This window comes from Cryptomeria japonica, chromosome 2 (genome assembly GCF_030272615.1).
Source record: "Cryptomeria japonica chromosome 2, Sugi_1.0, whole genome shotgun sequence".
Classification (NCBI taxonomy): Eukaryota; Viridiplantae; Streptophyta; class Pinopsida; order Cupressales; family Cupressaceae; genus Cryptomeria; species Cryptomeria japonica.
The window spans coordinates 292,791,920-292,804,327 of record NC_081406.1 but is presented as its reverse complement, the minus strand read 5'-3'; the positions used below and the strand labels follow the sequence as shown (position 1 = coordinate 292,804,327).

Below are 12,408 nucleotides of genomic sequence, written 5' to 3'. Positions count from 1 at the left end.
AGAAAACTTGTTTGGAAAGAGAATTAAAGTTTTAAGGTCTGATAATGGAGGTGAATACACTTTGGGAAGCTTTCGTGATTTCTGTTTTGAGGCAGGAATCAAGAGGGGGTTTTGTGTCCCTTACAATCCACATCAAAATTGGGCTGCAGAAAGAAAGAACAGATCCATTATTGAAGCAGCAAAAACCGTGATCCATGATCAAGACCTTCAAACATTTCCTTGGGCTGAAGCATCCAGGACAACAGTATATGTTCAGAACAAAATTCCTCATCGGATACTGCAAAACATGAATCCAGAAGAAGCCTTTATAGGTGTGAAGCCTGAAGTCAGTCACTTGAGAATCTTTGGTTGTCCAGTGTATGTTCATGTACCTAAAGATAAAAGAACTATGCTGGATCCTTCTGGCAGGAAAGGGATATTTGTGGGCTACAGTGAAACTTCTAAAGCCTACAAAATCTACATTCCAGGTCATTAGCATAGAGGTTAGTAGAGATGTCACCTTTGAAGAAGATATTGCATTTAGAAAATCTAAAGGTTCATGCATGGAGATAGATGATGAAGATCAAGAGACTCCTCAAGACATGGACATTGATCATACTCTTGAGATTCAGAGGGAGTCTACTGAACCAGTAGAGACTATTGATCCAATTGAACCCTTGGATCCTACTAATGGGCCTAGAGATATTATTGTGAATCGAAAGAGACCTCTTTGGGCAAGGAACACTATGCAGGAGGCATAAAAGTTTGCGGCTCCTAGAGGCACATTCAGAGAAAGTAGAAGACAACAGAGATTCTCTAGCTATGTTGCATTGATGTGTAATCTTATTGAGACTGAACCTTCCAGTGTTTAGGAAGCCTCAAATCAGCAAGTATGGAAAGATGTTGTGGATGAAGAATATCAATCCATTATTAAGAATGATGTTTGGGATATTTTACCTAGACCCGAAGGAAAGTCAATTGTATCTTCCAAGTGCCTATTCAAGATTAAACATGCAACTGATGGAAGCATTGAGAAGTACAAGGCTAGATTTGTGGCATGTGGTTTCTCTCAGAAAGAAGGAATAGACTATGAAGAAACATTTGCCCAAGTTGCTCACTACACTTCCATTAGGACCATCATTGCCATTGCAACAACCAAGGGATGAAAGCTACATCAGATGGATGTGAAGACAACTTTTCTCAATGGTGTAATTGAAGAAGAGGTCTACATTGAGCAACCCGAAGGTTTCGTAATTCATGGGAAAGAGTCTCATGTATGCAAATTGAAGAAAACATTATATGGTCTTAAGCAAGTTCCTCATGCATGGTATGAAAGGATTGACAAATACTTGGTGAGTTTGGGTCTCTGCAAGAATGATGCTGATCCGAATCTTTACTTCAAGATAGTCAATGGTGAAGCTTTAATCTTGGTTCTATATGTTGATGACTTATTTCTTATTGGGGAAGAACATCTCATCTTTAGATGCAAGGAGTTGACTTCTGAATTTGAGATGGACCTAGGACTCATGCATTTCTAGGTCTGGAAGTGTGGTAGAGGCCTAATGAGATCATCCCGAGTCAAGGAAAATACACCATTGACATCTTGAAGAGATTTGGGATGTTAGATTGCAAGTCTATGTCTACATCGATGGAAACTAACTTGAAGAAATTGAGTGAATCTGTAGCTAGTGGATCCCACTATGTATAGACAGTTGATTGGATCCCTGATGTATCTAGTTAACACTAGACCGGACATTTGCTATGCAGTAAGTGCACTTAGTCAGTTCATGTGTGAACCAAGGCAGATACATCTAGTTGCAGCCGAGCATATCTTGAGATACTTGCGTGGCATAGTTGGATATGGCTTGAAATATTCTTTCAGTGTGGACTTGAATTTGCAAGGCTATTTTGATTCTGATTGGGCAGGGAGTGTTACTGATCGGAAGAGCACCTCTGGTTGTTGCTTCAGTTTAGGATCTGCTATGATTTCTTGGTGTAGTAGGAAGAAGACTTCAGTGGCTCTAAGCATTGTAGAGGCAGAATACATTGCAGCATGTGTGGCAGCTCGCGAAGCAGTATGGCTTCAGAAGCTCCTTGCAGGATTGTTTGGACAATCATTAGAGCCTACAGTTATTCATTGTGATAACCAAAGCTGTGTGAAACTTTTTGTCAATCCTGTGTTTCATGACAGAACAAAGCATGTGGAGATCAAATATCACTATATTAGAGATATGGTGCAAAGGAATGCTATTCAGTTAAGGTACATTAGCACTGATGATCAGACGGTCAAATTCTCACCAAGCCCCTTGCTAGAGTGAAGTTTGTGCATTTTCGAGACAAGCTTGGAGTTGTGGAGAATGAAGCCCTTGTTGAGAGGGAGTCTCAGCATCAGTGATATTTTGAGATGTACTATAATGCATTTTTTCTATAAGAGAGAAGTTTGAGGTGCAAGCCCTTGTTAATGCATTCTTCTCTGTGAGAGAGAAGTTTGAGGTGAAAGCCCTTGTTCCACCCTCTGGGAGTAGCTATGGTGGATGTCATGTGAGAGACTTCATGACTTAGCACTTGTGCTTATTCACCCTCTGGGAGTAGCCATGGTGAGCGTCATGATGAGATGACGACATCACGTTGAGTGATTCCGTGATGAGCACTTGTGTTCATTTGCATTTCCATTCATGGGAGTAGCCATGATTGACCCACCCTCTGGGAGTAGCCATGGTGGATCACTACATGACTCAGACATCGGGAAGGATTCCTCCCTAGCTAAGAGGGAGTGTTAATGTTATGTAGCTATGGTCGGGTTCCTTCAGGCCCACATAGATGATATAAATGTCTAAGTGGCCTATCGGCCTTAGACATTTATATGAACCGATTTATTAAATATAAATGATATAATTACATGCCGACTTGCATATACAATTTGCTAATGTTTAATAATTATATAACTAATAGGGCCGACTTGAAAGTCGGCCAACCCCTTGCATTGGGATGTGTTCCTTTGAAGGGTGCTGACCCTTGGGAAGGGTCACTATCGATGGGTATAAAGAAAGATTATATCTCCCTTCCTTGGCATTGAACACATACACAATAAGCAGATCGACTTCCTTCTATAGAAGATCGAATTCATTCTTCATCTTCAGCAATCGCTTGGCATTCACATTAGATCGACTCACACTCAGCAGATAGTACATCACCTACAAGGCAGATCAACATTATACAAGTCAGATCGAATAACATAAGCAATCTGTGTATCTTACAGCAGTTCAGATTATACATACAGCAGTCTAGGGAGAATTCATTTATACATAAAGCTTCAAGGAGTGAAGCAATCTTGTAAAGACTTTTCTATATTTGATAAATATAATCAGAGACTTTTGTTGCTGGGTTTTTCACCTTCAAGTTGGAAGGTTTACCCAGGGTATATGCTGTGCAATTTTGTTTGAATTGTCTTACATCTACATTTCATTAATCTGATCATAAAAATAACAGTTAATAGTTTGAGGTTGCAACATTCTTCAATGCATACAGTTTTCTCACCTGTTGGCTACAGACGCCTTACAGGTTTGAAAGGTGTAATGTACTTTTCCATTTCTTTTGTATCTGGTCCAACTTTCTTTCAGGTCAATCGGAACCTTCTTTCTGGCTTGTGAGAATGAACCAATTCTGGATGTAGTCTCCAACACTATACCGCTAAGTGTCCATCCTTCTTGCAGTGCTTGCATCTTCCTTTTGCAAATTATGGTTGCACATTGCTGATTTGATGAACCAATATCCTTATCTGTCTGTGCCAGAGTCCACCAATAAAGAATTCAAATGTGTAGCCCCACACATTTTTCTCCTGTTTCAGTCTGATATAGAACTACTTATCACTTGATGAGTTGCTCATCTTTGTATTTGATAGGATAGAACTGAGACTTGATCAGTTGCTTACATTATTCCCAATTTCAACAGGTCAATCTCTGCTTATGGAGGTTAATCAAACTGTAATGTTGTGCCTTTTGAACCACAGTGCCTACAAGTTTTTGTCTTGATGTTCTTTCTCATGAACTAACAAATCTCACAACCTTGTTACAATATCTGAGCAAATATTTCCCTAGGCATCCAATGTAATTCACTGCTTTGGGTGTCTTCTGTACAATATTTGAGATGCAGATGTCTTTTTGGATCCAGATATTCTAGATAAAATCAACACAAAACCAACTTGGCATTTGTTGATATGAATGAGAAGCAGGTGGTCAAGGAATAATGTCTAACAAAGTTTTCATGTGGGGGATGTCTTAGGCCTTTTAGAGGGTAGACAAAAGCTTATGGGGGTTCAGAAAACACATTAGACATGGCTGGAATCAAGTGGAGATGTCTTAACTGAGAGTGAGATTAAGATCATGAGGTGTGGTTGTGATACAATTCACCAGATAAATTCAATGAAGCTATTTATGAAGGGCAGCATTTGGAGGCAGATGGGAAATCCCCAAAGAGAAGGCAAAGATCCAATAACCATTTCAATATTTGATTTTTTGACAGTGTAATTTCCTACAACATTAATGGATATTTGCTACATGTTTTTGAGACCTCGTTATTTTGAAACATGGGATGAACTTAGATACGAATATAGACAAAATATATTGTTTGAAGCAAGAAAATGTTAGTGTGTTTGAATGTTTAAATTGAATTGAAATCACCAAAGAGAACCTACTTCATGCTCTCTGGAAGATGTAGCTTCCTGACTGTCTGCAATCATGCATAGAATGAGTATGATGGTGGCACCTCGGCAATCCTAATATTTATTTCTACATGCAGATCATTTTGTTAAGAGTTCTTATATGCTATACCAATATATTATATTACACGCATGTGTAGCTTCCTGACTGTCTTTCACCCGTGCAAAGAATGAGTATGATGGTGGCACCTCAGCGAGTCATAATATTTTCTCCACATGCAGATCATTTTGGATAAGAGAGCTTATATGCTATACCAATATATTGTATTACACACACAGAGGCGACATATACACATGTCATTCATTCTTAATATGTTTGTTTATAGTGTACCATTGCTATATAAAGGAATTCTGGTTAAACTTTTTGATTCCCTCTTTCTGTCTCTGGTTATCATAGTCAAAAGGCAATTCATTGATCTTTCACGCATACATTTTTAACCTCCTATTTATGCAACATTATAGAAATTCAAAGTTATGCATTATTGCTTTTTTTTCTACTTGCTTTTGTTTTGGATGCACCCTTGGCTTAACTTTGTTGGAGAGTGCTAACGGCTCTTTGTTTTTTGTAGGTGTGGGCTGTGCTAAAACCTGGGTTCCTTGCACTTTTGGCAGATCCCTTTGATCCTACTCTGTTGGATATCATTGTCTTTGATATTCTTTCTCCTTCAGATGGAAATGGAGATGGTCAAATATGTCTAGCAAAACTGTCAAAGGAACGTAATCCTTTGCGTTATGGATTCACGGTGAGTCTGAAGAGTTTATGTTTTCACAGTTATGCTAGTTTTAGCTTTAGGTGTTCAAATGATTATTTACTTTTTTCTTTGTATTCTGCATCAGTGACCTCAGAGAATTGAAATAATTAATGATATAAATGTATTTAGAATGTGGATAATCAACTGAGTAAATACTTTATTTTGCCAAATTTGCTCCATGTCAATTCTGTGCAGGATACAATATTATCCATCTGCTCCCTTGATTTGTAGACCATCATGGATATTTTATTGATACGTCATAAATGAAAGATTAATTGAGGGGACAACAATGATTATATTAGCTGAACACATTTGTAGCAAGTGTTAACAGAAAAATGAGAACAAGCATCATCATAGAGTGTAAACACAGATTTCTCCTAGAGAAACCCACATATGGGACTAAGCTCCAGCAAAAATGTGAGTGAACTTTCACTTAAGCTAACTCTTACTGGCAATGCACAGTTGCAAGTTGCTCTTGCTTGAAACGAGCATGAATCACGTACTGACTCCACTCCTATGGTCCCCCACAGCGCTCTCACTGTTGAATTTAGTGATCAGATTTAGATATAACTCAAAAATAACACAAAGCAATCACAGAAAAGAGACAAGACACCAAGAATACCCTGGGAAAACCTCCCTCTTGGAGGAAAAATCCAGCATCAAGTCCAGATCAAAACCTTTTTCATTGATTAGCAGATTACACTTATCTGATCAATGACAGATGCACAGTCATCTAGCTTGTTCCAATGCCGGTGTGCAGATCGAAATCCATCAGCAACTGAATCTTATTCAATGCTATGTTTGTATGAGGATATCGCTTAGAGCATAACTCCATTTTGCACAAGGTGGTGAGCCCGGTTTGTGGTAGATATTCACAATATATATTGCCCAGCTAAGTTCGCACAGGTTTGTCAACAATGAAGAATACCATTTGCAGTTCGAATGCATGCAAGTCCGCTCAGCAGAATAGAGTGATGAATTCGCTGTGTAGACTCTGAAAATAGCAATCTTAATGTTTTCACTGTGTAGATTCCAAAGTAGCAATTTGCTGTGTAGACTGAAGCTGAATTCGCATGATAATGGAATGCTTGTGCTTTGAATGTGTAGATTGAGTCTTGTTATATACAAGACTCAATCTCTCTTTGGCTGGGCCTATAAGGCCGACTTAAAATTTTTATTTTTTATTTTATTTCCTTGCTTTTGGCACCACCTTTTAATTTACAAATTGGGGCCACACTTTACATAACATTGACTTAGGGCCCAATTTAAAATTACAATAGCTAATCACTCACATATTACTTAAATTTTAATTGCCAAAGGCAACATTAAAATTTAGCATAGTAGAATCCGATACTAGCTAGATATTTCAACACTCACAACCCCACTACGTTGGTACTTGCTCAGCTGTCACATAATAACTCAGAAAATGTTTATAAACTATTCTAAATCCCTATTTAGATGTCACCAGAATGATCAATTTGAGTTTACAATGGCTACGTATAGCCTTACCTCATATGAAGAAGTCAAAAGGACTAAGAGATGTCATGGCATGTTTTTCTGAGCACGAGTGAAACTGTCTCTTTGAGCAAGGGTTGATTTCAAAGAATCAAAACCACTCTGGCCAGTTCAAAGCCACCACTGACACTTGCGAATGTGCTTCTTTTGACGGCTTTTGTTCTCCAAATTTTGAAAGCCATAACTTTACTTATGAGCTTGAAACAATGTGCTTCCTTTTGAAATTGCACATTTTTTGAGAGGAATCCAAATATGCAATGGTATTCAGTTTTTGGTGGAATAGAAAACCTGTTCTAGGAATTATGACAAAAGGTATCCTCAATTTGCCATGGAGTCTAGAACAGGGCTGGAACCATTTATAGATCTTAGCTTCTTAATACAGAGGCTTTTGTTCTCCAAAAGCGATAGAGATTTGACAAGAGGGAGGATGAACCCTTCCATTGATGAGATGGCTGCTGCCTTGTCTTGCACCACAAAATAAACATTCATCAAAATCTGGAACTTCAATTTCCCTTGTAATGTAATGATAAAGTGCTTGAAGATGAAGGAATTTGATCAACATTTGTAAGCAAACTACATGAAGCTTTTTCCTCCCTTGATGAGGTGGTACTCGATTTCCCATTGATAATACACTTTTTTTTTGGTTATACATGTAGGCTTTACCAAATAAAACAACACATACATCCAAAGGAGCAACATCTTCAAGTAGCTCATCAACAAATTTGAAACCAACAAAAAGCTTCATTCTACATTGCATTATAACAAACAGATTAACACTTTGTTTGATCCAACTCAAAGCATAATGCTTGGGGTGTTGATAAGTGTCTAGGTCAATTCTTCTAACAAAATCCTGGGAAATTAAGCTAGCTTTGAGAACGATAATAAAAAGTGCATCGATTCTAATGCCATTAACTTCATTTTTTATGTGAAACGATGCTTCATGAGCCAACAAAGCAACTTTCTTAGTAGGTCCAAGTAATTCTAGAATCCAACTTAGAAATGAATTCAATTTCTTTAACATCTATATCCTTTTAAATGAAAATATTTGCATGTTTTCTTACGTGGATGCCAAAGACGTCTTCTGTTGGGTGAAATAAGACCATAAATTATGTGAAATAGTGAAAATGTGTGGGTTCTATTTTATCCCATTACCAAGCAAGTTCATGCCAAGAGCTCATGAGTCTCAATGAACAACTTGGCTAAGTACCAAGAAAAATTTGGCTGGGTACTTTACTTGACTCACTCTTGTCTTGGCCTGTGAATTGCATTGACTCAGCTCAGCAAGTTGGAAAATTTGCGAGTTGCAGCAAAGTCAGTCAAATACTTGTTGAGTTTTCCTACTATGGTTGTGAGGATTTAGAATGAATTGGTGGAGTCAGTGTACTTCTTTTGTAGTATTCTGGACTCATTCAGATTGGGTTTTGAAGATATCCCACAAAATGATTTCGCACCTAGGGCCTTGCTTTGTAAAGCATAGTGCTGCGAACTTCCCTGCCAAACACCTTGGAGGAGAAAATAATGTCCCATGCCACGAGGAACTTTCTTTGTATCTGAATTTCTTTGCTACATAAAGGTTTTCTTGAGTAGCTCGGAAATCTTGCTTGTTTTGTTGGGTATCTCGAGGCAAAGCAGCAAATAGATCAGGATTGCAGAGAAGACCGATTTCAACATGAGGATATTGGCAGCTAGAGAGAGCCACTTTGTTTTCATGAAGACATCTGATTCTAGTAGTTTTTTAGGAGATTTCCCTGCAGGGAAGAGTGACCAGGCCCTTTGAAAAGTGGAAGCATGAAATATTTGCAAGGGAGGGTATCAATTGGGTATCCCAAGCACCCAACAATTTACTTTTGTCTGCTTTGATTCACATTGACAGTCTCAAATTTGTGAATATTTCTTTTTCTTGAGGCTAAAGTATATTTCTCCAAAATGTTCCTCATTTGTACTGCCCCACTCAAGCTAGCCTCACTAAATAGGATTGTATCATTTGCAAATTGCTGATGTGAAATCACATTAATGACATTGGTCATCTGGAAGGCCGTATACCTTTCCACAACCTCTTCTTGTAGGACATCTGTATAGAGCGTTGAGAAGAGCTTTGATCATTATAATGAAAAGAAAAGAAACGAAAAGAAAAGATTGGACTACCTTGTCTAGGTGTCATTAAAATAAACCTCAGAAATTTTAATTAGATCTGTTAAAATGGGTCTAAGATCAAAATCTACACTCCACTGTCAGGGATATAGCAACTAATTGATAGCCACCTCAAATTCACACAAACATAATGAAAAGCACAAGTCATAGAACACATATTTATTTGCAAACATGACATTGATAACTGTTCAAGATTGATAATGGTCTGTACAAGAACATAGAGTTTACATGTAGGTGCCAACGCTAGAATGAGAATGGGATATCCCTTGACCTGAGTGGGTCTGTTCCTTGGAGTGTCATGATCTGAGGTAGATGATCTGAAATCTCTGATTGCAGTTTCCCAAAATGTTGCGGGTCTTCTCCAGTCTTTAGAGAATGAATTGAGGTGTGGATCTCTCAATATGTCACCCCTTAAATCACAGGTCGCTTGGTTAGCAGGTGTCCTTGATAGTCCTGTCGTCTAGGAAATTTGGTACTTAGATGAGTCAGTTCTGAGTACTTGTAGCAGCATCTTACAATGTATCTGCAGGTCTGATCTGGAAATGGTTGCTAGTGAATGGAATCAAACCTTTTGCTATGCACTGGATCTGCCCTTTCTTCTTATGAATAATGCAGCGCTTGGAATATCAATTCCTTGTGTAGGTGCACTAGATTACTGGGTCTGCCCGCTATCAGCAAATCTGGTAATGGTCCTTGTTGTCCACGGAAACCCTTAATGGCAGTCAAAATATCAGAATAATTCGGAGTGCCAAGAAATGACACTCACCATATTAAATCTGCATCAGAAAATGGATCACAACTTAGGTAAATAGAATGCATAAGTAGGAAAATTCTTGAAGGGGTTAGGTTTTCATCCGACCTCTACACACTTGACAGGGTTTTTGTCTTGCAAGCGTCACAATTGGGAGACTTGCCAAAACAGCATGCCCTCCAATGGCCAGCAAAAAACAATAAATACAAGCTCCTTCATGTAGTGTGTGGCCCATCTTAGGTCCCAAAATAGGAACCTGAAATTAGGCACCCAAAAGTTGAAATCATATACTAAATTAAATATTTATTAATATGTACAAGGGCCGAGTGTTTAAAATCACTTTCTTTTATAGATTTTGTTGTTAGAATTGCAAGTTGGTCTTAGGAAATGTGATAGTCATATCCCCCTTTTTCTATAATTTATGCGGTGAGCCAAAATGCTCATTTCCTAACTCTTGCATCTTAATAATTAAATATTATGTATGTATTCCTCCTTTCCATTTCCCATGTGTCTAAGACCCCTAAAATTTCTAACTATGAAGGCATGGCCGATCTTCTAAGTTTGTGTAAGTTCTCGAAGTTTCTAGGTTCCTCATCCATGTTTTCTTTCTTGTCTCCAAACTTTCCTTGGAGCCGGCTGAACTTTTGGACTTCCTCATCTTGGCATGTATTTTCTCCAATCTTTGCTTTTCCTTTATGCTTGTTTGAGTGTCAAACTTATCCGAGTGTAACTCACATCTATCTTTGGCCTTTACTTCCTCTTTCATTGAGACTTTAGAGTTTCTGATATCGTCATACCTCTCTGCCAAACCTTGCTTTCTTGTAAACCCTTGCTGGAGAGTCGGACTCTCACTAGCATGCCTCCCATCCCAACCTTGAACCTTGATTCATGCTATGAGTCATGGGTATCCCCAACACTTGAACTCCAACACTCTCGCCTCTTCTCTCTGTTCATCCTACACCTACCTCCTTGTGTGATTGGACAACCACTAATGCACAAGTTGACGATGCACCTTCTAGAAGGGTTCCAGTGGCTACACAAGTATCAGTTAATAATGAGGACGTGGTTCCACATGTACATTGAGTTGTACAAACAAAGAAGACAACTTCAATTGTTTCCAATATTTTTGAGGATAATTGGAGTTTGCAGAGGACATTTGTCCATGCCTTTGAGGCCATTTCTACAAACCTAAGCATGTTTCTAGGCTTGATTCAAGGGGAAAAAATGCTCAATAAGTACATTTAGTACTTGTGTACTACTCTTGTGACGATGGAACATATACAAAAATCCTAACCAGAACTTGTTGTGTGCACAAGTGTTCAAGCACCTTGATCTGTGGATGAAAACTGGCAGATTTGGAGGGGGTTGAGGGCAAGAACCTTGTAGATATTGTGTCAGAATACGAAACCCCTTTGGCTGAAGGAGTGGTCTCACATGGAGAGCACATTCAAGCTTTATTGGTGATGGATCTATAGAAATCTCTAATTGGTTCAAATTGCAGGTTGCCTTGGGAGCAAGCCATTGTATTTCAGCTTGTCTTGTAGTTGTCTAGCCAGTGTATCTATTATCGAGGCATATTGTTGTGGTTGCTGCCATAACCTCATTTTTTAATGGGTTTCAATCTTGCATAATGCAAGTTAAGGCTCTATAGTTTTATCTTGATGTTAATCCCATTTATATGCCTAGGTATCAATGAATGCAAATTAATGTTTACATTCTTAGATTATTAAATTTAGGTGTACATCTAAATTTTCTGTTTATCTTATTTGTGAACCAATTGGGTAATATTGGGTATTTAATACTGCATAAATGTAAAAAGGGGAGTTTTTTGGGTTTGATAGATTCAGAGATAATAGATTAGGGTTTGTTATTCTAGGTAAAATAATAAAGTCAAGAATATGGGGTTGATAATGCTGCTGATAAAAAAATGTCTCCTTTTAGGGTTTCTAAGGTTCTAAGTTAAACCTTGAATAGGAAACGGCAAAATATTTGCCTTAGTGTTTAGATTTAATTTTGGACTTGGTTAAAATTTCAAATATATTTAAATTTGTTTACCAATATTGCATCAATAATTGCCAAGGACATTAAACTAAGGCCTTTGGTAGGTTGAAAAAAGCTAGAAGGATTGACATTAATAATTACTAAAAATCTTGGGCAGGAGATGCAACCTTATATCCATCTATCCATTCTCGATAGAAGCCAAAATTTTCCATCATTCTCATTAAAAGCTACCAATCTACTCTATTGTAAGCTTTATTGATATCTAGTTTGACAATCATGCACTTTTCTTTCTTTGTAAGTACTAATGAAGAGGCTCATGTGTCATTATAATGCCATCAGTAATAGATATATTTGGAACAAATTTACTTTGTTCCTTAAAAATGATATCCAACAAAAGAAGTTTAAATTTGTTCGCTGTGGCTTCAGAAATAATTTTATACATTGTATCACACAACAAAATTAGTTAATAATTTGCAAAAGATGAAATATTGTCCTTAATTGGAATCAGAGCAATAAAGGTGTTGTTATGATCGTTCCACAAT

General features: G+C 37.8%; 1 protein-coding gene across 1 annotated transcript in view; it reads left to right on the top strand.

The window, feature by feature from the left end:
• The window catches only part of LOC131032568 (phospholipase D zeta 1), a 108,624-nt gene that overhangs the window by 30,989 nt on the left and 65,227 nt on the right, over nucleotides 1-12,408 (top strand). Inside the window, exon 6 of the mRNA XM_057963580.2 lies at nucleotides 5,266-5,439. Coding sequence (XP_057819563.2) covers nucleotides 5,266-5,439 — 174 coding nt within the window. The remainder of the gene's footprint in view (nucleotides 1-5,265; nucleotides 5,440-12,408) is intronic.